At 34.4% G+C, this 27,425-nt stretch overlaps 1 protein-coding gene across 1 annotated transcript; it reads left to right on the forward strand.

Moving 5' to 3' along the window:
• On the forward strand, positions 1-27,387 carry LOC142336254 (glycine receptor subunit alpha-4-like). The gene is made up of 7 exons (XM_075384944.1): positions 1-827; positions 21,448-21,682; positions 21,876-22,016; positions 22,207-22,334; positions 22,650-22,899; positions 23,463-23,766; positions 27,165-27,387. The coding sequence occupies exons 1-7, from the start codon at positions 571-573 to the stop codon at positions 27,353-27,355; spliced, it is 1,506 nt and encodes a 501-aa protein (XP_075241059.1). The 5' UTR covers positions 1-570; the 3' UTR covers positions 27,356-27,387.
• Positions 27,388-27,425: the final 38 nt, after the last annotated feature.

Raw genomic sequence — 27,425 nt, forward strand, 5'->3', positions numbered from 1 at the left:
TCAGTACTCTAACGGCTCTGATCAAGTTACTCTTTAGACTTGACACGATTAGAGGTGTCTCTATTTTTACAGAGAAATCATAAACTTCTTTTAACAAAATTTAAAAAATGCTCAATTGTGCTACACACTAGCTAGCATTTTTGACCATCTGTTCAATTTCAACGCTGAAGAGCACTCGAAGAAAGCAATTGTTCATTATTTTAACTTCGATTATTGATATTGTTGATGAAAAATTGGTCTAGACCTGATTATTGAAAATTTACCTCAAATCAGAAAATTGGTAATTTAGTAATTTCAGCATCTGGCGACACTCCCTTCAAAAAATCACCAACTATTTTACTCAACGCTCATTATTCCGTATAGCTATCAAAATTTCCATTGCAGTTAACATGAAATGGAGTTTTATTGCCTATGACAGAAGAAACCGGTGACATTGATTATAAGAGTTATCGAATATATTGAAATAAACGTAATTACCGGCTTAGCTATTAATTCCACTGAAATTTTCTTCTCAAAGTAATAAAACCTTCACTCACTTAAGTCACTCGAAAACTCAAAGTTCTGACGATTATGTCATTCGTTATTAAACTTAGTTCCATTATATTATGTACAACACTTTCGGTCAATTGCAACAATCTGTCAGATGAGATGTCTGAACTGTTAGAGAGACTTGTGAACAACTACGATGCCAATCTCCGTCCCAACTTCGGAGGGAAACCAGTGAGGGTGAAAGTGTCTATGCATGTAGACAGTATTGGTCCCATCTCAGAGGTCAATATGAACTTCAGACTCGACATCTCATTCCGCCAGATCTGGAAGGATGCAAGGTTCTCTACTAAATATTCTCAAGAATGTGTAATTTTAGAGCCGCTTTTCCTTGAATTCTGTAATTTTTAAAATTGTATTAGGATTTATCCGAACAAAAACGACGTAAGAAATGGATATGTTCGGTTTTTTAACATGAGAAATTGTCGGTATGTTTGGTTTGTTCAGTATGTTTGGTTTTAAACATAGGAAGCTATCGGTATGTTCTCTCTGAAACGCAGGAACGCTTCGGCATGTTCGCTTTTGCTTGATTCTATTTTGTGGTTATTTTAATTTTTAAAACGTACGTAGGCACTTTTTGAAATTGTCATGTACAACTATTATGACGCAACAAGAATCACGCGGCAAAAATAGTGAAAAGGTAAAAATGTACACTTATAGAACAAAATCAGAAAAAATTATCCGCAAAACTATCCCCAATGCTTCATGTCTCTTATAAACCATACACCACAGAAAGAAGGTCAAGCTTACTGAAACATTTTAAAACCACAAAAAAAATTGTTGAACTTTTACTACTTTTTCCAAAATATTTTTTTAAATCTGTTTTTTCAAAAAAAAATTAATTTCATTTTCTCGAAAAATGCTTTGTGTCTGCGATGCTTATATATGATCTACCCACCGTGAAAAATCTGATAAAAGAACCGTTTTTTAGCTTTAGAAACGATAGACTTCAACTTCTAAAATTTTTTCAATAATTGTTCCGACCCCTCTTGAGGGGGGGAAGAAATATATACTCAAATGGGTTTTTTTGTTCAGTCCATATTGACCGATTGATAAATTCATCGCAGAGGGTTGTGAGTGTATCATTAAAATGCCCGTCCAGCGTAAAATATGGAATTAAAACGAATTTTTTAATTTCGTTTTCTAGAGCGAGTTATCGTGGTTTAAAATTTTGTGAATATTAGACCGATTTGCGTTAATTTCATTCATATTTTCCGGGGTTTTTAACCTAAAATTTCGTAAATTTTCTCAAGTATGTGAAAATTGTCAATAATAGTAGTGTTGATTTTATTTTTGAAGACTGTTATTGTTGACTATTTTGATATAATTTTTTGGCTAAAATTTTGACAAAATAATTTACAATGCAGCCTTCCTATTCAAAAATTGCCCAGAAAAAACTTCTTTCGTCCACTTTGATCAAATTTTCCGGGAGTACACACCCGAAAACAACTAACACAATCTTTGTAGACTACAAAGGAAGCTAGTCTTACTTCCACTTTCATTGAGAGTAGTCTGGATTTTGGACGAAGAGCAATAGCAAGTCTTTTTTGAAGACGAATGGTTATCTTATAAGGTCTTGTAAGGCCAAGGACCATCTTGTAAGATTTTGTACGTCAAACGTTCATCTTGTAAGATCCTCTCAAAACATCTTTTGAGAAGATGCATCCTTTTGAAATATTTTGTCAAAATCATGTAAGACCTTACAAGTTAAACCATTCGGCGTTGACCCGAGTTATAAACGCTATTTTTTAAGTGCTCTATACTCCGAAAAATAACACACTCAACTTCGTAGATGATCCGGATAGAAATGTACCAGTTTTTTGCGAAAAAAAACAGCATAATCAGCAAATGGAACACCAATGAAAAGAAGAGGCTCTCAATTTCTATGCAGTGCTTATTGTTCAGACCCCTCTTGAGGGGGAGGAAAAATAAACTCAAATGGGGTTTTTTATTCAGTCAATTTTGATCGACCAATATTTTTTTTCAGTGTAATGAGTTTTGAGTAGTATCACTAAAAATACCGTCCAGCGTAAAATATGGAATTAAAAAGAGTCTTTGAATTTTGTTATCTAGAGCGAGTCATCGAGTTTTAAATTTTTTGGATAATCGGACTTATTTGCGTTTTTTTAATCACAATTTCAGTAACTCTTGCCTAAAATTTTGTCAATTTCGCTAAATTTTGTTTAAATAGGTAACAATAGTATTGTTTATTTAACTTTCAAAGACAAAATTATTGTTGACTATTGGCTTAATATTTCAAAATTCAGCCTTTGTCAACAAAAATTGCACGAAATAAACCTCTTTGGTCCACTTTGATTAAAATCGCTTGCAGCGAACAGCCAAATACCACTAACGCAACCTTTGCAAACTCCAACTTCTTCGATGATTAAACGCAGCATTTATTTTAAATTCTTTTGCTAAAAAATTATCTATATCTATAACACTCGAAACAATAAAATGTTTTTAATGGACTAAGATCAATAGCAAGACCAGTCACAATATTGGACTGTTACACTCCAAAAAAATTCGGATTGTAATCAATCGGTTTTTTTTTAATTGATGTTTTTTATGTTAGTTAAAGAACAGAACAAATCAAATCAAAAACTCATGAGCTGCCTTCCTAAGCGGTTCAAAATTAAAGTCTCTATTTTTCTACTCGAAAACTTGTGTTCGTATTGACTTTTAAAATTATTTGGTTTTTAAATTAACAATGGTTTTTTAAATTAACAACGACTTTCTGGCTTCGATACTACCCGAATTCGTACAAAGTTTAGATTTTTAGGCATTTGCCCAATTTTCACGTTTTTTTCCCTTTTTTTCAAATTGTCAAATTTTTGAGAGTTCACATAGCACCTTAAATGCGTTCAAATAAAAACAATAGGACAATTCGAGGCAGAATTGGCAATTCAAAATCTTTAAAGGTACAGATTATGGTTTAACGGCTTCGGCACTACTTTCTCGAAGAATTTATATGAGTTTTTTAACTTTTGCGTTAAACCGCCGTTTTTAATTTGTCTTTTAGACGTATGAAATTTCCTGGAGAATGTTTTATCTCACTGGTTTCTTTTCAACGATTAAATGAGGATAATGTTTTATTTGAGTAGATAACTGATGGCTTTCATGACAAAACAATTGTTTAAAAAAAACTTTTCAGCTGCAAGTCCTTTGTTCTTTTTTTTTGTGTTTTGATTACCTAGTCTCGATAATTACAGATCACATATCAAATTATTGGCGTCTAGAAAAACTGCGATTGTACAAAATCCAGAAATTTTATAGAACTCGTCACAACTTTACTGGCTTCGACACCGGTTTTTCTCAAAAACAATGTAAATTAATTTTGAATTTTTGTCAATATTTGACGTTCTGTTTTTAAACTTAAGACAAATTCTGAATAATTACAGGTCTTAAAGGCTTCCTTCGGACCGATAAACAAATCTATTGAATTATTTCAATTTGTAGCTGATGGCTTTCATGACTCTGAAAATAATTGCTTTTGAAAAACACTGAAGTATTTCTTTTTTATTATTTCTAAGTGTTTTTCGCTTTTTTGTCATTTTTTACCTAGTCTTATTGCTGAGAGATCACATACCATATTATTGGTTTTCGAGGAAGGCGGAACAAAACTTTTTTTGAAAAGCAAAATATGGCTTTACGGCTTCGACAGCGTTTTGTTACTAGTTTCAATTGAAATTTTGTTTGTTGACTTTATTTGTTGATCTTTTTGTAACCACAAAAGAAGAATAAAGACAGCTACTAATGTCCTACTATACAGGAATTGGTAATGATGAAACTTTTGGATAATTTAAAATGATATCTAATGATTTTCATTACTTTGAAATTAACTGTTTTTTAAAATATAAGCAAATTTTTTAACGTTGCTGGTCTTTTTTTGCTTTTTTGTCTAATTGTAACCAAGCCTTATAATGGATTATTCCCATATCTTTTCCATTGAAATAAAATTTAAATTGCTTGCTTTCAGTTCTATCTGACGCTATCTTAACTTTGTTATTAAGTTTTTTTTTAAATTGGACATAAAATTTTGGATGAAGTTAATTTTTTTTGTTGTTGTTTGATTTTGTTGTTCGTCTTCCCTCGCTTTCTTTATAATGAGAGATCCCATCAATCTAATGCGACATTTCAAACTCCACTGAATTATTTACCTTGGATGCAATATTTTTGTTCATACACCAATCTTTTGGAAAATACTTGAAGTTTTGTGGATTTTCTATCTGTTCATCATTTGGTAGACAATTTAGCCAAAAATGTGGATGAGCGCGGTCAATACTTTATGTGAGAACGCACCTCACCGAGCCTCCTTGTCTTTCTTATATCTGATTTGTTTTCTCTTCCCTTTGTCCCTACGAAATGACAGTAGAATTTATTATTGTCATTTCTCAAAATTAGTTAATCACCTTTCTAGAGGTTAAAAAATTATTTTAAAAAAAGGTACTGATTGGTTTTCAAAACGTCCTAAAACTTTAAAGTATTATTTGCGAAGAAATTTCAACAGCTGCTTCTAGTAAGTATCAATTATGGCTCCAAAACTCTTTTTAAGTCATCTTTTAAAGTCATTGTTGAAACCTTTAAGATACAAGGTAGCGTAATTCAAGGTTGCCGAAAGTGCTAGGGTCTGCTATCTAGAAATTTGGAAGAAATCAAAGAGTTGTATTAATATCATAGAATGAAAAGCTTACAAACACAGTTTTTCTTTATTAACACATATTTGGATAATCATCGAGGCATTTTTTTCGATGTTTCACTTCTTTCAATTATTATAAAGTGCCATAAATATGAAAGTGTTTCATATTTATGGAACTATTATTTTGCCTAATATTTCCTAATATTTTTTCCTAATATTTTTGAGCTTTTCGTTGTATTTGTTTTGCTTTCCGTGATTTTAGACCATTTTTTCTCCTTACTTTTTATATTTTCTTTAGTTTTTTTGGAGTAGCTATTGATATCCGGGTGGAGGTTTTTGGGTAAATTTTTGTAAGAAATGCGGTGAATGCCGTGAATGCGATGAAAACAAACATTTCAACGTATTTCACAGCATTTCTTACAAAATGGCTCCAAAACTCTTTTTAAGTCATCTTTTAAAGTCATTGTTGAAACCTTTAAGATACAAGGTTGCGTAATTCAAGGTTGCCGAAAGTGCTAGGGTCTGCTATCTAGAAATTTGGAAGAAATCAAAAAGTTATATTAATATCTTAGAATGAAAAGCTTACAAACACAGATTTTCTTTATTAACATATATTTAGATAATCATCCACGAGGCATTTTTTTCGATGTTTCACTTCTTTTAATTATCATAAAGTGCCATAAATATGAAAGTGTTTCATATTTATGGAACTAATATTTTTGCCTAATATTTCCTAATATTTTTTTCCTAATATTTTTGAACTTTTCGTTTTATTTATTTTGCCTTCTGTGATTTTAGACCATTTTTTCTCCTTACCTTTCATATTTTCTTTAATTTTTTTTGGAGTAGCTATTGATGTCCGGCTGGAGGTTTTTGGGTAAATTTTTGTAAGAAATGCGGTGAATGCCGTGAATGCAATGAAAATAAACATTTCAACTTATTTCACAGCATTTCTTACAAAAATTTACCGCAAAATTCACCGCATTTCGTACAAATATTTACCGCATCGACTTTTGTGGCAAATGAATGTAAGAAATGTAGTGAAAGCGCTGAATGCGGTGAAAAAAATAATTCGCCACATTTCACCACATTTCTTGCAAAAATTCACCGCATTAGCTTTCCAACTTTAAATTCACAAGAGATATGCATTAGAACGTGAGAGTTGGCGCAGTGGATTCAGAAGTTTAGGTATGCAGGAGGTCAGAGGTTCAAACCCCTATAGTGACGCTTCTTTTTTGTAAGAATACTGAGAACGCGGTGAAATTAAATAGTTCACCGCGATTCACCGCATTCACCGCAAAAAGATGTAAGAAATACGCGTTAAAATTTTTTTTCATCGAATTTCACCGCATTTCTTACGAAAATTCACCGCAAAACCTTGACCCGGGTAATCAATGTAATGAATATTTATTCTCTTACAATCGTGACCATGATTTTTTGTCTCTGTCTGTCTGCTGCCTTTTTTCATTTCAAAAGTTACTTTTTATTGATGTTGCACGTTGCATTAGCTCTGGTCACCTGTTTGGAACTTTTGTAAACAGCTCATTCAGTCTTTGAACATTATTTCCGAATTTTTTGCTACATTTATTCTGAGCTGTATTTAAGCAACTTTTCGATGATTTGGGACACTTGATGGATATTTGGACGTCTGAGAGGCAAAAACCCGACCAATTTATGTTTGGGGTCCAAGGCTAATTTTAATAGATCTTAAATAATAATTGTATTGACGACGATAGGGCTTTTGAGAGTTTAGACTATTTTTTTTAAATTAGGGCACCTTTCATAAAGTCAGTGTACTTTTTAAAAAATTGAATTTTATATTGAATTTGTAGGTATTGAAAATGACAACTTGAACAAAATATGCAGATGAATTTTTGAAAACTTTTAAATTTTTGATGTTAACTGTTATATAAATTTTGCACGAACGTTAATTAGAAATTGATCGCTAGCGTAAAATAATTAACGTTGATAAAACTGGTCATATTCTATTTTCCAAAGACCCAACACAGGATCCAATCAAAAAGACTGCAAAACACTGACTAAAGATGAAAAATTAAACATATATGTGGGTTTTGTGTGTGTTTGTGTGTGTGTGTGTCTTTTGTGTGTGTGTGTGTGTGTGTGTGCGTGTGTGTGTGTGTGTGTGTGTGTGTGTGTGTGTTCGTGCGTGTGAAAATGCGCTTCTATGTGCTATCCTCAACCCCATGTACAATTATCATCTGCGGTTTCGCTCAGTTAATGGGTTTTTGATCCCGCTTTCATGTTTTTGTAATTAACAGAATTAACTACCTCTAGTCTCAAACAGTTGTTTAATTGTTTTCTGTCTTGTTTTGCATCAGGATCAAATAGCAATTTTATATATTTTGTCACTTTCGATGATCATTTAGTCATTAAAATAAATTTTTTGCCCCATTCATTTTTGATCCAAATCAAACTTTCCTATAAAAATAACTTTGAAATTAACTGTTTTTTAAAATATAAGCAAATTTTTTAACGTTGCTGGTTTTTTTTTTGCTTTTTTGTCTAATTGTAACCAAGCCTTATAATGGATTATTCCCATATCTTTTCCATTGAAATAAAATTTAAATTGCTTGGTTTCAGTTCTATCTGACGCTATCTTAACTTTGTTATTAAGTTTTTTTTTAAATTGGACATAAAATTTTGGATGAAGTTAATGTTTTTTGTTGTTGTTTGATTTTGTTTTTCGTCTTCCCTCGCTTTCTTTATAATGAGAGATCCCATCAATCTAATGCGACATTTCAAACTCCACTGAATTATTTACCTTGGATGCAATATTTTTGTTCATACACCAATCTTTTGGAAAATACTTGAAGTTTTGTGGATTTTCTATCTGTTCATCATTTGGTAGACAATTTAGCCAAAAATGTGGATGAGCGCGGTCAATACTTTATTAGAGAACGCACCTCACCGAGCCTCCTTGTCTTTCTTATATCTGATTTGTTTTCTCTTCCCTTTGTCCTTACGAAATGACAGTAGAATTTATTATTGTCATTTCTCAAAATTAGTTAATCACCTTTCTAGAGGTTAAAACATTATTTTAAAAAAAGGTACTGATTGGTTTTCAAAACGTCCTAAAACTTTAAAGTATTATTTGCGAAGAAATTTCAACAGCTGCTTCTAGTAAGTATCAATTATGGCTCCAAAACTCTTTTTAAGTCATCTTTTAAAGTCATTGTTGAAACCTTTAAGATACAAGGTAGCGTAATTCAAGGTTGCCGAAAGTGCTAGGGTCTGCTATCTAGAAATTTGGAAGAAATCAAAGAGTTGTATTAATATCATAGAATGAAAAGCTTACAAACACAGTTTTTCTTTATTAACACATATTTGGATAATCATCGAGGCATTTTTTTCGATGTTTCACTTCTTTCAATTATTATAAAGTGCCATAAATATGAAAGTGTTTCATATTTATGGAACTATTATTTTGCCTAATATTTCCTAATATTTTTTTCCTAATATTTTTGAGCTTTTCGTTGTATTTGTTTTGCTTTCCGTGATTTTAGACCATTTTTTCTCCTTAATTTTTATATTTTCTTTAGTTTTTTTGGAGTAGCTATTGATATCCGGGTGGAGGTTTTTGGGTAAATTTTTGTAAGAAATGCGGTGAATGCCGTGAATGCGATGAAAACAAACATTTCAACGTATTTCACAGCATTTCTTACAAAATGGCTCCAAAACTTTTTTTAAGTCATCTTTTAAAGTCATTGTTGAAACCTTTAAGATACAAGGTTGCGTAATTCAAGGTTGCCGAAAGTGCTAGGGTCTGCTATCTAGAAATTTGGAAGAAATCAAAGAGTTGTATTAATATCATAGAATGAAAAGCTTACAACACAGATTTTCTTTATTAACATATATTTAGATAATCATCCACGAGGCATTTTTTTCGATGTTTCACTTCTTTTAATTATCATAAAGTGCCATAAATATGAAAGTGTTTCATATTTATGGAACTAATATTTTTGCCTAATATTTCCTAATTTTTTTTTCCTAATATTTTTGAACTTTTCGTTGTATTTATTTTGATTCTGTGATTTTAGACCATTTTTTCTCCTTACCTTTCATATTTTCTTTAATTTTTTTGGAGTAGCTATTGATGTCCGGCTGGAGGTTTTTGGGTAAATTTTTGTAAGAAATGCGGTGAATGCCGTGAATGCAATGAAAATAAACATTTTAACTTATTTCACAGCATTTCTTACAAAAATTTACCGCAAAATTCACCGCATTTCGTACAAATATTTACCGCATCGACTTTTGTGGCAAATGAATGTAAGAAATGTAGTGAAAGCGCTGAATGCGGTGAAAAAAATAATTCGCCACATTTCACCACATTTCTTGCAAAAATTCACCGCATTAGCTTTCCAACTTTAAATTCACAAGAGATATGCATTAGAACGTGAGAGTTGGCGCAGTGGATTCAGAAGTTTAGGTATGCAGGAGGTCAGAGGTTCAAACCCCTATAGTGACGCTTCTTTTTTGTAAGAATACTGAGAACGCGGTGAAATTAAATAGTTCACCGCGATTCACCGCATTCACCGCAAAAAGATGTAAGAAATACGCGTTAAAATTTTTTTTCATCGAATTTCACCGCATTTCTTACGAAAATTCACCGCAAAACCTTGACCCGGGTAATCAATGTAATGAATATTTATTCTCTTACAATCGTGACCATGATTTTTTGTCTCTGTCTGTCTGCTGCCTTTTTTCATTTCAAAAGTTACTTTTTATTGATGTTGCACGTTGCATTAGCTCTGGTCACCTGTTTGGAACTTTTGTAAACAGCTCATTCAGTCTTTGAACATTATTTCCGAATTTTTTGCTACATTTATTCTGAGCTGTATTTAAGCAACTTTTCGATGATTTTGGACACTTGATGGATATTTGGACGTCTGAGAGGCAAAAACCCGACCAATTTATGTTTGGGGTCCAAGGCTAATTTTAATAGATCTTAAATAATAATTGTATTGACGACGATAGGGCTTTTGAGAGTTTAGACTATTTTTTTTAAATTAGGGCACCTTTCATAAAGTCAGTGTACTTTTTAAAAAATTGAATTTTATATTGAATTTGTAGGTATTGAAAATGACAACTTGAACAAAATATGCAGATGAATTTTTGAAAACTTTTAAATTTTTGATGTTAACTGTTATATAAATTTTGCACGAACGTTAATTAGAAATTGATCGCTAGCGTAAAATAATTAACGTTGATAAAACTGGTCATATTCTATTTTCCAAAGACCCAACACAGGATCCAATCAAAAAGACTGCAAAACACTGACTAAAGATGAAAAATTAAACATATATGTGGGTTTTGTGTGTGTTTGTGTGTGTGTGTGTGTCTTTTGTGTGTGTGTGTGTGTGTGTGTGTGTGTGTGTGTGTGTGTGTGTGTGTGTGTGTGTGTGTGTGTGTGTGTGTGTGTGTGTGTGTGTGTGTGTGTGTGTGTGTGTGTGTGTGTGTGTGTGTGTGTGTGTGTGTGTGTGTGTGTGTGTGTGTGTTTATAAGTGAGTTTGTGCGTGAAAAAATGAATGGGGCTAGATGTGAGCTGCATAAATCTAACGGAATGAAGCAGCTAGTTGAGAGGAAATCCTATAAAAACATCAGCCGTGTTAAATTGCGTTAATCATATTATACACGGCGATGATATTTTTTTGGTTTTTTAGATTGCAATATGCGTTGGCGTGACCATGACTTTCGCTTAGAATATGGTTGTTTTGAGGTTTCTTGTTAAAAGCAAAAATTTATACGGTGGAAGGGTTCGTAAAAGTTTGCAGTCAAACAATTTGGGCCTAATTTCAGCGATAATTGTGGCATGCTTCAAAAGCCATTGTCATATTATTCACGAATAATTTCCTGTCTATATAGTTAATTTCGGTTGAATTTGAGCTGTTTACGATCTATTTACTTTCATGATTTCATAACCAAATCTTTCTCTGTTTTCCGTAACTATTCGGTTTATATTTCGAGCTCGGATAGTTGTTTGTATCATCTGTTTGTATCAAATTTTATGAGAACGATCATTTCCAAATTACACAGCAAGCGTAGGATAAAGTTAACCAAAAGCTGAATTGCGCTTTAGAAGTTCTTTCAAAGCTGAAGGCAACAAAGGGCACAAAAGATAGGTAGACATCGTATACATCTGAACTGTTGACGAACTTGCTTATAATATTGATTTGACTATAGTGAATTAAAACACTTTGGTTTCAGCGGTAAGTTGGCGTGTAAACCACATATGAGCTAAAGTTAGAAATCAAACCATGCAAAGGAAGTCGAATTAAGAACCATTAAATCATTGAAGCTTGAGCTTCAACACTCCACGTCGACAAAGAGGGCGCGCTGTGAAATTAGCGGTGAACTTGAACACTCTGGTGATAATTTAAAACTGATAAAACATTTTGAGTTTGTGACTTGTAATGTTGTTTGTACTTGCTGCCCTTCTCTTTGAATTGTAAGTTGCGTTATTTGTTAGGCAGTCTAGTGAGCTTCTGATTATTTGCTTTGAATGGATCGTTTTGATATATTTGGCTCCTGATGTTGTTCTGAGTTGTAATTTGTTATGTTGCGGTGGCTTGAAATTTAAAATCTAATTGGATCTCTTGTCAAGATATACAACCCTCCCACACAACGAGAGAAAAGGCTTAAAAAAATTGAGTTTTGAATAACTGGTTCCAAGGAGTTGAATAATTGAACCATTTGATGATAATCTTGAAAAAGTGTTGAATTATGTTGGGTTTGTTGCTGCCCTCGTTGTGTTGTTCAGTCCTTCTTCATTTAAGATTTTGACAATTTTACTGCAGGGCGAGTCTGTGTACTTGTTGTCAAATTGTACTTGAATGTCAAATCATCTTGTATTCCGTTGGCTCCATAGTGACATTTTATTTTCCGTCCCAGGGGCCAAAATCCTCTTGGCGTAAACCCATTTAGGATCTAGACCATATCGCCCTCTTTGTGGTCTTTGGCTGCTCTCTCCATTTTGGTATGCTTATTAAGTCTGAAATGGACTTGAATGGAACTGTTGCTGTAAGAGCATGGCTCGCATCAGAATACCTATTCTTTTGTCTTTGATTTGCGGGAAGTTGGTGCCGCTGAAATGACTGAATTCCTTACAAACGCTGTTGAGCATCAGAAATGGCACCGTCGGCATTTGAAAATCTGTGGTAGAAGTCGTAAACACTGGTAGGTTAAAGATAGGTCTGCCGCTATTGATGGCTCCAAACCCATGAAAAATCTCTGTTGTTTCTATCGTTTGTTCATGGGATAGCGAGCGATGCTACGAGGATTGTAACAGATTTTCCATCGCAAATTCCTGATTTCTGTGCAACTGTCCTGGTAATTTGCGTTTTGTCACTTCCACTGTCAAGAAGAGCCTATGTTTCTATGGAGACTGTTTCCGAAAACACTCTTGCAGGCATTGCTCGGAGCTGAATATGTGGTCAAATCAAACTACTCGTCTGATTGTTACTGCAAGTGTAGTTCTGGTGACTGTTATTGTTGCCTGAGAAACTTTGCAAATTTTGGTCTGTTGGGTGCTGATATTGTTGATAATGAAGTCCGTTGTTGATGTTTCCCGCAGTTGGTTGCTCTTGCTGAATATCGGATGTACCAGGCACTTGATGCGATTGCCCGTAATGGAGGTTCTGGTTATGTCTGTTGTAGCTGTCATTATTGTTGTGGTTAACGTTTGTGTTGTTGTTGCTGCTGTCGCTACTGATGTTGTTGTTGCCGTTGTCGTTTGCTGGGTTTTTGCTGGGTTGTTTGTTGTATTTACTGTTATCGTTTTGTCTAGTTCGTGATTGTAGTTGGGTTTAGTGCTGCTCGAATTTTTGTTCCACGAAGAACTGTTGTTTCTGTTTGTGAAATTGGACTGGTTTCTGATCAAGTCGTCTCCTTTGTGTTTATATCCAAATGTTGGTTGGTTTTGTCCTTTTTTACTTGCGTTCGCTGCGCCAAAATTGTTTGTTGAATGATAAAAGACTTTACAATTGTCTACTTGGCATCTGTATTTACTGTTGCTTTTTTTATATATTGAGAAAAACAATAAGGGCATAGGTGCAGTTGTCGCACACTATGCAGTCTGTTATACACGTTTTCACTCAAAAACTGTTGACAGTTTTCTAAACTGTGACTTTGTGAACAAAGCGGACAATTTTTTTCTGTCATATAAGGTTTTCCACGTGGATGTACTCTATCATAGAAAAACTTTTTGTTATGAGTGCGTGGCATATCTTCGCTCGCTTCGGCATGCTTGTCTATCGAGTCTTTAAAGTGAATCAAATTTGGCGGCGATAGTTTTTCTTTGGCTACTCTCAGTACGGCAGACGGTTGCAGGTCGGGCGTAAGCTCGCGAAGAAGAAAATTTGCTCTAATTGTCTGAGAACCGCCGCAAACGAAAAGAAGTTCTCTGGGTTGTCAGTCGAAGGCTTAGGTCATCATTCAAATTTGTCAAGACATGATGCAATAACAATTTGCGATCTTTCAAATCTTCTCTTGAGTTCAGTTATTGCATCGTTGTAAACTCCTCCCTTGTATGTACTGTTACCGTGTTGTCTAGTATAGTGATTGTAGTTGAGTTTAGTGCTGCTCGAATTTTTGTCCTTGAAGAACTGTTGTTTCTGTTTGTGAATTTGGACAGGTTTCTGATCAAGTCGTCTCCATTGTATTTTTATCCAAATGTTGGTTGGTTTCATCCTTTATTACTTGCCTTCGCTGCGCCAAAATTGTTCGTTGAATAAAGAAAGCCTTTACAATTATCTACTTGGCATCTGTATTTACTGTTGCATTTTTTAGATATTCAGAAAAACAATAAGGGCATAGGTGCAGTTGTCGCACACTCTGCAGTCTGTTATACACCACGTTTTCACTCAAAAACTGTCGACAGTTTTCTAAACTGTGACTTTGTGAACAAAGCGGACAATTTTTTCTTTCATAAAAGATTTTCCACGTGGATGTACTCTCACATGGAAAAAAATTTTGTTATGAGTGCGTGGCATATCTTTGCTTGCTTCGGCATACTTGTCTATCGAGTCTTTAAAATGAGTCAAATTTGGCGGCGATAGTGTTTCTTTCGCTACTCTCAGTACGGCAGACGATTGCAGGTCGGGCGTAAACTTGCGAAGAAGAAAATTTGCACTAATTGTCTGAGAAACGCCGCAAATGAAAAAAAGTTCTCTGATTGTCAGTCGAAGGCTTGGGTCATCGTTCAAATTTGTCAATACATGATGCAATGACAATTTGCGGTCTTTCAAATCTTCTCTTGAGTTCAGTTATTGCATCGGTGTAAACTTCTCCCTTGTATTTACTGTTACCGTTTTGTCTAGTATTGTGATTGTAGTCGGTTTTAGTGCTGCTCGAAATTTAGTTCCACGAAGAACTGTTCTTTCTGTTTGTGAATTTGGACAGGTTTCTGATCAAGTCGTCTCCATTGTGTTTATATCCAAATGTTGGTTGGTTTTATCCTTTATTACTTGCCTTCGCTGCGCCAAAATTGTTCGTTGAATGATGAAAGCCTTTACAATTGTCTACTTGGCATCTGTATTTACTGTTGCATTTTTTTATATATTGAGAAAAACAATCAGGGCATAGGTGCAGTTGTCGCACACTCTGCAGTCTGTTATACACGTTTTCACTCAAAAACTGTTGACAGTTTTCTAAACTGTGACTTTGTGAACAAAGCGGACAATTTTTTCTGTCATATAAGATTTTCCACGTGGATGTACTCTCTCATAGAAAAAAATTTTGTTATGAGTGCGGGGCATATCTTCGCTCGCTTCGGCATGCTTGTCTATTGAGTCTTTAAAATGAATCAAATTTGATGGCGATAGTTTTTCTTTGGCTACTCTCAGTACGGCAGACGATTGCAGGTCGGACGTAAACTCGCGAAGAAGAAAATTTGCACTAATTGTCAGAGAAACGCCGCAAATGAAAAGAAGTTCTCTGGGTTGTCAGTCGAAGACTTGGGTCATCATTCAAATTTGTCAAGACATGATGCAATAACAATTTACGGTCTTTCAAATCTTCTCTTGAGTTCAGTTATTGCATCAGTGTAAACTTCTCCCTTGTATGACTATCCAAAAGCGTTTTTGAGAGCGTTGAGGAGATAGGTGACTTTCTGTGCGTCGGAAAGAGAAAATTTTCCATATACATGTGATTTGAAATGAAAATAGCACTCGTTCTAATTGAGGGGCTCTCCATTATATGTCTGGAATTGTGTCTTTGGAAAGTTGATGTTTATGTGTGGACTTCTCTGATTTGGTGTAAAATAGCAATTCCAAAATTGTTCTTCGGTTGAATTGCGTGTATGATTTTCAGGTAATTGTGTAGCAGATTCGAAATGAACTGCGGGTTTTCTGGCATTGAATTAGTTTTTGTATCTCTCCATCCTGTTCTGTATGATTTTGTGTACCGCATGAGACTGGTTCCAGCAGGACCTTCATTGTTTTTCATTTGAGTCTACTGATACTGTTGGACGATTGTAAGATGTCTGTGTGAACATAATATTCTCATTGTAACAAGGTTGGTTTCGATTTTCGGGTGAGATGATGTTTCTTTCCCTTGTGTCTTTTTGTTTATTTGAAACAGGAAATGGTGAAGTTCTTAGACAATTTTCGTGTTTTATTGTCTGCAGGAAATTGTGTTGTCCCCCAAAAATTGTAGTTTCGATGCTTTGTTCTCTAAAGAAACCTTGGCAAGTAAGTTGTTTTTTTGGTTTGTTCGTTCATTGCTGTCACAGTCGTCGCAGCTCTCCTGTGAGGGACAATCTGTACTAGTTTTTTGTGCTAGGAAAAATTTTGGGTTTCTAATTTTTTTTTTGGGCACTGAAGACTTTTAACGTTTCCTGAGCAATGTAGTATTGACGTTGTTTGGGGGATTTTGAGTGTTTTCATTGAATTTAACAAACTGAAATGGTTCGTTAAACTGAAAATGCCAATTTGTCTCGAAGCGCTCATTATGTTGATTTTTTTTGGATTAGCTCGAAAACGTCAGGCTGTCGTTCGTTTCCTGGGTTTAAATCCCTAGGCTGGCTATTGGAGGTCTGTTTAACAGTTGTACGAGAAGACCACTGTTTTAAACTGTTGAGGCTCCAATCTAAAGATTGATCAATAATTCTTGCGCTGTCGTTTGCTGTATTTTCTTCAATTCGTCCAAATTTACGCTTGCAAGATTTATTCGACGCAATTGAATTTTTGTCCTTTTTCTCTGAGAACCAGATGAAGAATTGTTGGTGTCCTTTTGAAAATTCTATGATTAATAACTATCAATGCTGAGTCCGATTTTTTTTGAGAGAAGAAAACTGGTATCGCTTCTATCGGTCAATGTCGGGCATGAGACTTGCTATATGATATATAGATTGCGTTTGTTGTGCAGGCTGTTATCTGATGACGATGACGATTCTCGCCAATTATTGCAAGAATTATGTCTGTTGCGTAATTTGATTCTCTGTGTCATTTTTGGCCTTATCTTCATCCTTGTGTATTTGCTTGGTATACAAGGTTGTTTTTGAAATCTGGTTGTCTATGAAATATCAACTGCTTTCATCGTCGATTTAGTAAACCCTTTAGAATTTTTTTCTATTTGAGCAATGTTGTTCTTTGTTCACCTGAACGTTCTGAAGTGTGGTGTTTTCGTTGGTTGCAAGGGTAAACTCAAAAAAATTATCCAAAAGCTTGTCCAAACCAGCCCTTTCTTCTAGCAGGGTGTCATATGTGAGTCGAAGACCGTCATGATCATTGGTCTGATACTGTTCCTCAATGAAGTTGACCACTGAACCCCACTCAACTTCATGTCTCATGATTTGTTGGATCAACATCTGCTTCCCTTTACTTGTTTTGGTGCCATTTGTTACAATCTGTTTGCTGTTTGGAGTTGTTCATGTTACCGTTTTTTGGCAATACTTCTTGCATAATGTTTGTTTAGTTTGAACAGAATCAGTTTCTCAGCAAAATTAAATTGCACTATCAAACAGATCCGCAGTATTGTTGTGGGCAAGAGTATTCAGTGTTACTTGAGCTTGGAAAAAAAGCTACTTTTTCTACTACTGTTGTCTCTTAATGGCCTAATATTATTCATTTTGTAGGCAACGTAAAAGATTAGAGTTTATTTGTTCAGCCTATACACTGATAAAAGATTCTTTAACTGTTTTCGAAACAAAATTACCCTGTTACCTTGAAAAATTAAATAAGCAAAAAAGATTCCAGACCCGAGTTTGCTTTTATTGGTGTTGTGATGTTAGCAAAGGTATGGTTTGAGTTTTCATTAATACTAAACGTGCTTTGCTCTGTTGGACTTTGCAGATAGTCAGAGAACGTCAATTTTGTTTACGGAAAAATAAAACAAAATAGTTTTGTTATTAACATTTGATACTAACTCTTACTACTTGACGTTTAAATCTTTTCTACAACAAACAACCTAAACCAGAAGTATTCTATTTTTAACGTGTTTGACTCCAATTCCTGTGTTCTTTCTTGTTGTACATTTTGTAACGATAGAACAATCCGAAACCTGAATATCCATCTACGTTAAAAACAACCTTTATATTGAGTTCTTATCTTCGTTATGTGTATGTGTGTATGTGAGCGAACACTATCTACTTCAAAGCAAAAATCGATGTACACGATCTAAAGCTCTTAAATTGTTACTAAAAAGGCAGTGATTTTTGCAAGAAGTTGTGATACTTTTTTATCTAATCCTATTTGCGCAATAGAACTTATTCAGTGATAACAAAAATGGGTGGACAAAACCTATTTTGGTTATAAATATGATATCAGGTTTATAAATAAATAGTTTTAAATAGATATATTTTACTTCGGTTTGAGATCCTTTGTTAATTTGTACATCGATAGAAAGACAGAACTTCAAAAAAATTTAGCGGCAGGCAAACACTTCCTCTTCTGTCGGAGATATTATCCAAAAGCTTGACCAAACCAGCCTTATGTTCTAGCAGGGTGTCATACGTGAGCTGAAGAACGTCAAGATCACAAGTCTGATACTGATACTGTTCTTCAATGATAGATATTCAAAACAAAATTTGTTGCTGGCAAACAATTCTCTTGTCATATTCCAAAACTATTTTCCTTCTCTTTTGAATTTTTGTATTCTGTTAAGTTGTTTTTTTCTGTTCTCTTTTTTCGTGGATTTTGAATTTTTTCTCCGTCTTCTTTCCGTATTCGTTGATGGTTTGTAGTTCGTGTTCTAAACTGTTCTAAAATAAAGAAAGCTTTTGAGTTATGTGAACATAGAAATCTGGTATTGAAAAGAATTCAAAGGTACTCCCCGTCTTTACGTCAATTTTTTTCAATGTCCTAATATTTTTTTATTATCTCAGATATTTTAGTTGCAGTTCGTTGTTTCGGGGTCACCAATGCTGACCAACTTGCTTTTAAGATTGATTTGAACATAGTGAATTCCCACACCTTGTTTTCAGCAGTAAAATAGCGTGGAAACATATGAGCCAAAATTAGAAATCAAATCATTCAAGAGAAATGAAATTAGGAATAAATGAATTATTGAAGCTTCAGCTTCAACATGAACTATGTGGTCAGTTGGTGTTACCAAAGACTTGCAATTATCATATGGTATTGTGGGTTCCACCAGTCGTTGAATATGTGAAAAAGTTTAATATAAAATTCCATGGCAATAATTTCAAGCACGATTTAACTGCAGAAAAAATATTTGAACATAGAGGAGAATGATTTACTAAGAAATCGCCAAAAAAATCCAGAGCGCCAATAAAAAATTGTGAATCCTTCCCCAAAAAAAGTTTGTTCTTTTCTTTAAAGCAGCCACGCAGTCCAGTAAATTTATTAACCTGCTCCGAAAAAGCAGGTTGAAATATTAATCAAAAAATTTCCTTAATTGAATTTAAAATCTCCCACCTTTTTCGCAATTTTCAAGTTCAGCGCTACCGTAAATAAAAGTTACCGTTGATTGCAACTCGGCTGTTCTGAAACAACCATACTCGAAGAAAAAATGGTAAGAATAAACATTGCTTGAACAAAGGATGATATGAAAAGTACAATTTGAAACCAAAATGGGTAAAAAAGATCACGTTCAACCATAGTGATATGAAAACACAATGTTCGACAAAAAACTAATTGAGAAAACGATATTCGAACAAAAAATGGAATCAAAAGATCATACTTGTCCACAAATTTATACGAAAGACCATATTCGAAGAAAAAGTTGTATGGAAAGAACATGTTTGGCCAAAAACCGTATGAAGAGAACACTTTTGACCAAAAACTGATGTGGAAGATATATATTCGACCAACAAGTGGTATAAAAAGGACATATTCGTCAAAAAAGTGGCTTGAAAAGAACACGCTTGACCAAATAGTGGTATAAAAAGAGCGTGTTTGACAGCAAAGTGGAATGAAAAGACCATTTCCGACAAAAGACCGAAACCCTTTTTTAATGACCATTTTCAATCACAAATTTGTATTACAGACCAGCTCCGCCGCAAATTAGTATGGAAAGACAATTTCTGACTAAAATGTTATGAATAGATTGTGTTCGACAAAAAATCTCATACGAAAAGATTTTATTTGACCAAAGAGTGGTCTAAGAGAAAAACTTTAGACAAAAAACTGAATTGAAAACTACTTGTTCGAGCAAAAAGTGGTGTCAAACGACCATTTTCATCCAAAAGTTGTTTTCAAAAGACCAAGCTTGACCAAAAGTTTTATGAAAAGATCATATTCGATCAAAAAAATTTATATGAAGACCATGCTCGACCCCAAAAGGGTATGAAAAGACCATTTGACCAAATAATTTTTTGAAAGGCGACATAATTTCGACCAAAAAGTGGTATAAAATTATATGATCGGCAAAAAAGTGGTTTGAAAAGAACATGTTCGATTGAAAAAAGGTTTGAAAAGAACATGTTTGACCAAAAATTAGTATAAAAAGACCCTTTTCACCAAAAAATATTAAGAAAAGACCGTATTTGACCGAAACGTGTTATTAAAAGACCATTTTCGACCAGAAAGCGGCATGAAAAGACCATATTCGAACAAAAAGTGGAATGAAGAGACCATGTTCGTCTACAGAAATTGTGAAAAGGCAATATTTGAAGAAAACGTGGTATTTAAATTACTCAGATAATGTCTGACCCAAAAAGGCTTGAAAGACCATGTCTGAACAAAAAATGACAATTTTGAACAAAAAAGGTATGGAAGATAAATGTTCGACAAAAAAGTGGTATGCAAATATTTTGTTGGACCAAAAAGTGGTTTGAAAAGAACATGCTCGACCAAAAATTACTATGAAAGGCCATGTTCGACCAAAAATTGGTATAAAAAGAGCGTGTTCGACAGCAAAGTGGTATGAAAAGACCCTTTCCGACAAAATATTGTAGGATTAGAACTTGTTCAACAAACAAAAGCGGTATGAACAAAACAAGTTCGATCATGAAAATTCGTGAAAAACAGTTTCTACCAAAAATAGATAAGAAAAGACGATGTTTAACCAAAAAGTGGTACAAAAGGCAGTGTTCGAGGCCAAAATGCGCTTTCAAAAGACCAATTTCGATCAAAAAGTGGGATGAACGGCCATGTTCCACAACAAAGTGTTATTCAATGACCATTTACGACAACAAATGTTATGAATAGACCTTTGCTTGACCCAGAAAACTATACGAAACAACTTATTCGACCAGAAAAAGCTATGATAGAACTATTTTTGCCCAAAAACTGATATGAAAACTACCAGATCGAACAAAAATGCTATGAAAAGACGTTTTTGATGTAAAAGATGGGTTGAAAAGATGGTTTGACGAAAAGTGGTTTGAATAGAACATGTTCGACCAAAAATTAGTATGAAATGAACATTTTCGCCAAAAAAAGTTACGAAAAGACCATGTTTGACCAAAAAGTGGTATGAAAGATCCTGTTCGAACACAAAGATGTACGAAAAGACCATTTCCGACAAAAAAAATGTTGTGAATAGACCATGCTCGACCAAAAAGTTGCATGAGAAGAACCCATTCGATCAAAAAAAGGTATGAATGAACCAGTTTTGTCCAAAAACATATAAAATGTACATGTTTCACCAAAAAGTGGTATGAAAACACATTTGACCAAGAAGTGGTACGAAAAGACCATGTTGGTCCAAAAGAGGTATGAAAATACCGAGTCAATAAAGGCCCGCCTCAATGGAATTTTTTTAGTCTCTTCTGAAGTCGCGTACTGAACAGGGGTATTTTTGTGTTAAGGGGAAAGAATTGATCAAATGTTTGTTGCACTGCTTAGGTTAAGATACGATGACAAGTACAACAACACGTTCACCCTCTCCCATGGATTCTTGAAGCGGATCTGGACTCCCGACACCTACTTCCCAGACTCACTCAGTGCTGACAAACAGGATGTGATGACACCCAATGTATTACTGAGATTGTTCCCAGATGGAAAGATCCTGTACAGTGCCAGGGTGACCATATTTGCAAAGTGTCCTATGAAACTTCACTATTTCCCTATGGACATGCAGGTCTCTGTTCAAAAAACCCACCCAAACACCCACCCAACCGCCTAACAACATGAACTGTTAATTTTGCTAATTCTTGCGGCTGCTGTACTCCCATGTTCTGAGCATCAAATACTTGTTTGTGTGGATTAGAAATAAAAATTGTTTTTTTTTCAGCGAACAATTGATCTCAAGATGATACCAGCTTCACTTTTAGGTGTGCAAATTGTTAGTGGAGTGTTATGGCTACACAACTAAAGACCTCATACTGCAGTGGGATGATCCAAGACCCGCCCCACTCAATGGGGGAGGGGATCACGAGGAGGAGACAGCTGTCCAAGTTCCACATCATCTTCAGGTGCATGGATTGGATAAGTTCTGCCACACCTAAGAGTGGCAAATACCAATGTCTTCAGCTATATAGTCCACCTCAAATTAGCATCACCATCCACTGAACACTTTTGTTAAAATTGTACCTGAAGGATGTTAAAAAGGCTTTCGACTCCATTAAATTAGAGAGTTTGATTAGAGTTTCTGATTGTTTTCAGGTTCCCCAATTTTCTCTGGTGGATACAATAATTGACAGCTACACTCTCCAATTCTCAACCGGCAATTTTTCAGATCTAGAAGTCAACTTCCTCTTCAAAAGAGACCTCATGTACTTTATATTACAAAGGTACATGATGCTATTACGCTATTTTTACCGAAAAACAGAGCAATTTACGAAATTAGTCTTTTTGATATTTTTCTGAGAATGAATTTCAGTTCCTTTGAAATTGGACGCGACAGAACTGCGAAAGCTTCCTCAGTGGTTCAGATACCGTGAAAAATTTTTCACTATTGGCGACAAAAATCTCATTAAATGCTACTCACAAAAGAAGACATGAAATAATTCAGACAAAAGAATTGATAAGCTAATGTATTTTTATGAAACCTCCTATAAATATATTATCTATGCGTACTATATAGGTATATTAGCTATAAATTTCAGCTATGTGCCCAGCACCCTGATTGTGTTCCTGAGCTGGGTGTCATTTTGGGTGAACCGGAATTCAATTCCAGCTCGTGCCTCCCTCTCCATCACTTCAATTCTCACCCTCATAACCTTAATCGGCACAACCAACTCCAACCTGCCTAAAGTGTCTGAGGTCAAGGCACTCGATGTCTACTTTGCCATGTGTTCTGTGTATGTCTTTGGGGCTATATTGGAGTTCGCGTCCACGTGTTACTTGACAACCAGGGTGAGTTAGTTGAATAATGACACTTTTCCTGGCTTGGGTTAAGGTTCTATAGGAAAAAGTAATTTTCATGTGCATCTAGCAGTAATTTCAAGATATAGATTGTTTTGAAAACTTGTTATCGTTTTGGGAGATCTATTTCATTTTGTTTGGGTTATCTCTTTATTCGGGAATCCATAATACATCGGATAGCAAGTAATAACAGGTTTTTGTTCGATGAGAAATGTTTAATAACAGAAAAAATTGACAAAACAACTATAGATATAACCACAGTGCTTATGACGTGGTCACTCTCAACTGATGTGAGTTTAATTCACAAGTGATTTTTAGTTTCCTTTTACATTTGTATGGCTTTTCTAATTCTCAATAAAACAATTCTCGTATTTGTTCCCAGCCTATAATGTGTATATTTCAAAAGTTTTTTCACTGCGCAAATGCTGGGATCTTTGGCATGTGAAACGCGAAACAAATTTTACGAAGTGAACCAGCACGAAATCGATGGTTTAGATAATTTTCCAAATTCTTTTCCTAAACTATAAGTATTGAAAAAATTTATTTTCTACAAGGAAAAGAACAGCACCACAGTTACTCCAATAGCGATTCAAGAAACCACGACCAAACTCACAAGTGCCACCATCCGACTAACAACCAACTTTGACCCAGAATACTTCGATGAACAGGAAGTGAAAACAGCGGAGCACCAGTTAGAAACAGTTCAGTACCAGGTCGAGACCTCATTCTGCAGTCACAAGAGTGACCCAAATGACTTCAAGTGTCCAAATGTTGAGATTATCAGGGAGAACACAGAACACAAACTGTGTGACCTTGTGAATAGTTCACATGATATCGCCAAACAGTTCACGCATTCAGGTCGGATAATGAACATTACATGATCAGCAAAGTTTTCCACGAAAACTCATTATTAAAACAAAAAAGCGAAGAGTGAGCAAAGTTTGTGACTTTTTCAGATAAGAAGTTCATTTCGACGGGATAAATTGAGGTATGACAAAATTTGACATGTTTTTAATCAGTTTAGTTCAACTCAATAGCGCAACATGAGCTCAACAATTGGGTTTGAATAAGTTAAGTTACATAATTGTGAATAGCCCTTTTGTGGGAATTCTTTGCTGATTCTTTGAACTGGTTCTTAAACGACCAGGGCTCTGGGCTTAATTTTTTCTTTAAGCTAAGAGAAGCTTTGACTTCTAAAAGTATATTTCAACATATTATGGGAACGCTTTTGAGCTTACGCAATTTGTGCGTGGTGAACTTTCATTTTTACAATTTTCAGTTGACGTTTTTTATCTCAATTTTAAACAGTCCAGCAATTGTTTAAGACATCTTAGGGTTCAATTCGGGTTTTACTTCTTAGAAACATTTAACACGAACACAGCGTGAGAAAACGTTTAAATATTGCATGAGTTAAATAGTAAACCAAAAAACCAGTTCTCAAAGAAAATCAAAGTTTTTCTCAACTTATGGCTACATCATTCAATCAAGGGCAAAAAAATTCAGAATTCTAAAGGTTTTAAGCCGTGCCATTTTTGGCGTGGACAAATACTTACTTATTTTAGCGAAAAGCTAACATGCCAATTATAACAATTTTGTTTAAAAAATTTGGATCATTCTAAAAGCCGGATTGACTCTTTTAACACTTAACAAGCCAACACTACAAACGAAATCCTCCATTTAAACTACAGACTATGTCAATGTCCATTATTTTTACCCCTTTGTCAACACTCTCATTTTTTTGAAATCAATTAATCATTTTGCTCATACTTTTGCGCCATATTAATGATTGTAAACATTAAGCATCCCTGCAAAATAAATTACAACTTTTAGGCATGTAATTAAGTGGATATATATATATATATATATATATATATATATATATATATATATATATATATATATATAGGCGGAGAACTTCCCTGAAATACACAAAGAGCAACCGTTAATCATTTGCTGTTATTAAATTTAAAATCAGAACTCCCGGAAAGTGGTTCATGGGTAAAATCTCTGCCAAATAAAGCATGATTTGGTTTGCAATCCTGGTCAATTTTTTGCATTCAAGGATTGCTCTCTCTTCTTCCAATTTAGTTCAATTTATAACAAAAAATCACACAGCGCTTGATAAAATTGTGACCTGAAGTTTTAAAGAATTAGTAGTTATCATACAGCTTGGAAGATTAAAACGCTCTTAAACGCGCCCTGGAATGGAATTCAAATAGACAAATCCGCCTCTTCAACATTCTTCGTGTCTGTTGGAAAAAAATGAATTTCTTACCCTAAGCCAAGTAAACGACCTTTTTTTCATCTTTTTTTCTCCAATAGATTACCATTGATTCCCGAAACCACGGTTCGGTGTTTAAAACGCAGAAATTTTGATTGTTGTATAAAATGACCCGGGTTGACTTCACAATTGAAAAAGTTGTAAAATTACAACTTGCTATTATGTCGTCTATGAAAACTTGTAATCCAAGAACTTTGTAAATAAACAAAATTTCAGAGAAATCATGAACACCGCTAAAACAAAGCACAAATAACGTGTTTCAAAAAATTGAAAAATATTCCAAGAAAAATATTGGAAAAAGTTACTTTTCAGTTATACCAAGATATTTAAGAGACCTCATGAACAAGCTAGAACACCTTTAATATTTGTTTCTATGACTGTGGTGTCATTATCAGGTTGTAACTATTGAACATGAAAAATTTGTAGTCCTAGATTTTTCATTTATAAAAAATGTGTTATCCTATAACTTTCCATTTTATGAGAAGATTTTAACCATAGAAGTTTCCTATTAGGATAAAGTTTTAGTCATAGAACTTTCATTTATGAGAAAGTTGTAGTCATAGAAATTTCCTTTATGATAAAGTAGTTACCATAAGACGTTCCTTTATGGGAAAGTTGTAACCCTACCACTTTCGTACAACTTTTTTCGTCTATGACATTAAGGATCCATAAGAAGAAAGTTCTAAGATAACAATTTTTGGTTTACCCGGGAACCTTTTTACCAGTGCGAGGTATTTTGTAGGGATTTCTTAATTAGACTTACCCTTGTTTCTTTATAAGGGGATACAGAATTTGTATCTGCCAATAAACTTTAGATCTGGTATCTAAGACTAATTAGCAAAAAGTCCAAATACACCAAACTAAAATTGGTGCATAGGTATTTATCCCGTTTATGCTTTTAATTTCTTTTTTTGACACTCACTCTTTTCATTTTTGACTGCTTTGATGAGCAACCGCTGTTAAAAAAGGTATGCATATTTTGAAGAATGTACTCAAATTCTTGAACAAGCTGTGAACTCAGATATAGCAAAAGAAATGTTTGACGGAAGACAAATGAGCACCCTAATAACAGCCGCCTGAGAACAGCACATTTTCTAGTGTAGTAGAGCTAACTACTAACCATTACACAAGAAATGTTGATCAGAGCTTTAAAAAGCCGACATTGATTCCTTTGTTTGAAAAAAAATTGGTACGTAGATCATTGACCTATAAAAGCACTTTAATGGTTCATAAAAATTTACACAGTAAGTTTCACGACGTGCTGAGTGGTAATACCTGATTTGCTATATTATAATATATAAAAAACAAACCAATTTGATGAACTAAATAATGGTTAATCTATATATAGCCCATGTTTTGTGTTCTATTCAAATCAGGAACTTGCGAGATATGGCAAAAGGCTTCAATTCGTATTTCCAAGAATGGTATGAACATTGCAGAGTAACTTGATTTATGATTCAATAAAATTTCAAGTTCAGTAAATCATATCGCAATCATAAACAAGTTTTGACTTGCACAAAAAGTTGGGATTCACATTTTAAGTGCAGAAAAACATGTGACAAAAATATTGCATAATTTTTGCCACTCGTATAGATGCGGTAGTTCGTTTTGTCAAATGACTTAATCAATCCGGTTTTCTGTCCGTTTTCTATCTTCAAACAAACTCTCAAATTTGCTCTACCTTTGCATTTTGGTCGTTTTACAACTTATAAGCAACAACATTACGGTGAGATTGTTTTGGCTTCTTTAGCCGTTTCCAATTTATTGCCGCTATTATAGTGCTGCAAAAAAACACTTATTGTTTCCCTCAGAGACGCTAGTTAAGCACAATTGTTCTGTACATACCGCATTACAGCTACTCAGCTCACAGCTTAACAAAGGCGCACTGAAATTTGTTGAGATTTTTAGAAGATCGCCAAACGTTTAGATATAATAGCTTTCGAAACTAGCTGTCATGCAATACAACTTTCTTCAGGTGAGACTCATCTAGTGATATTCAACTGGAAACTCTCAGCCTCAAAACTGGAGACGTACTCGCGCATTGGGTTCCCCTCCTCGTTCCTGTTGATGCAAGTGTGCTACTGGCTTTTCTACTGGCACATGACCAGTGTGCATAGTCCTCTCCACAAATTCATCGATAAGGACCTCAGTACCAACAACCAGTAACAGAAGGACTAATGGAAACACTTTGAAAATGATCCTTTTCCCATGTAGAATATTACTATACGTAATTGAT

The sequence above is a fragment of the Convolutriloba macropyga genome, chromosome 3 (assembly GCF_964194025.1).
Source record: "Convolutriloba macropyga chromosome 3, txConMacr16.3, whole genome shotgun sequence".
In the NCBI taxonomy this organism is placed as follows: Eukaryota; Metazoa; Xenacoelomorpha; order Acoela; family Convolutidae; genus Convolutriloba; species Convolutriloba macropyga.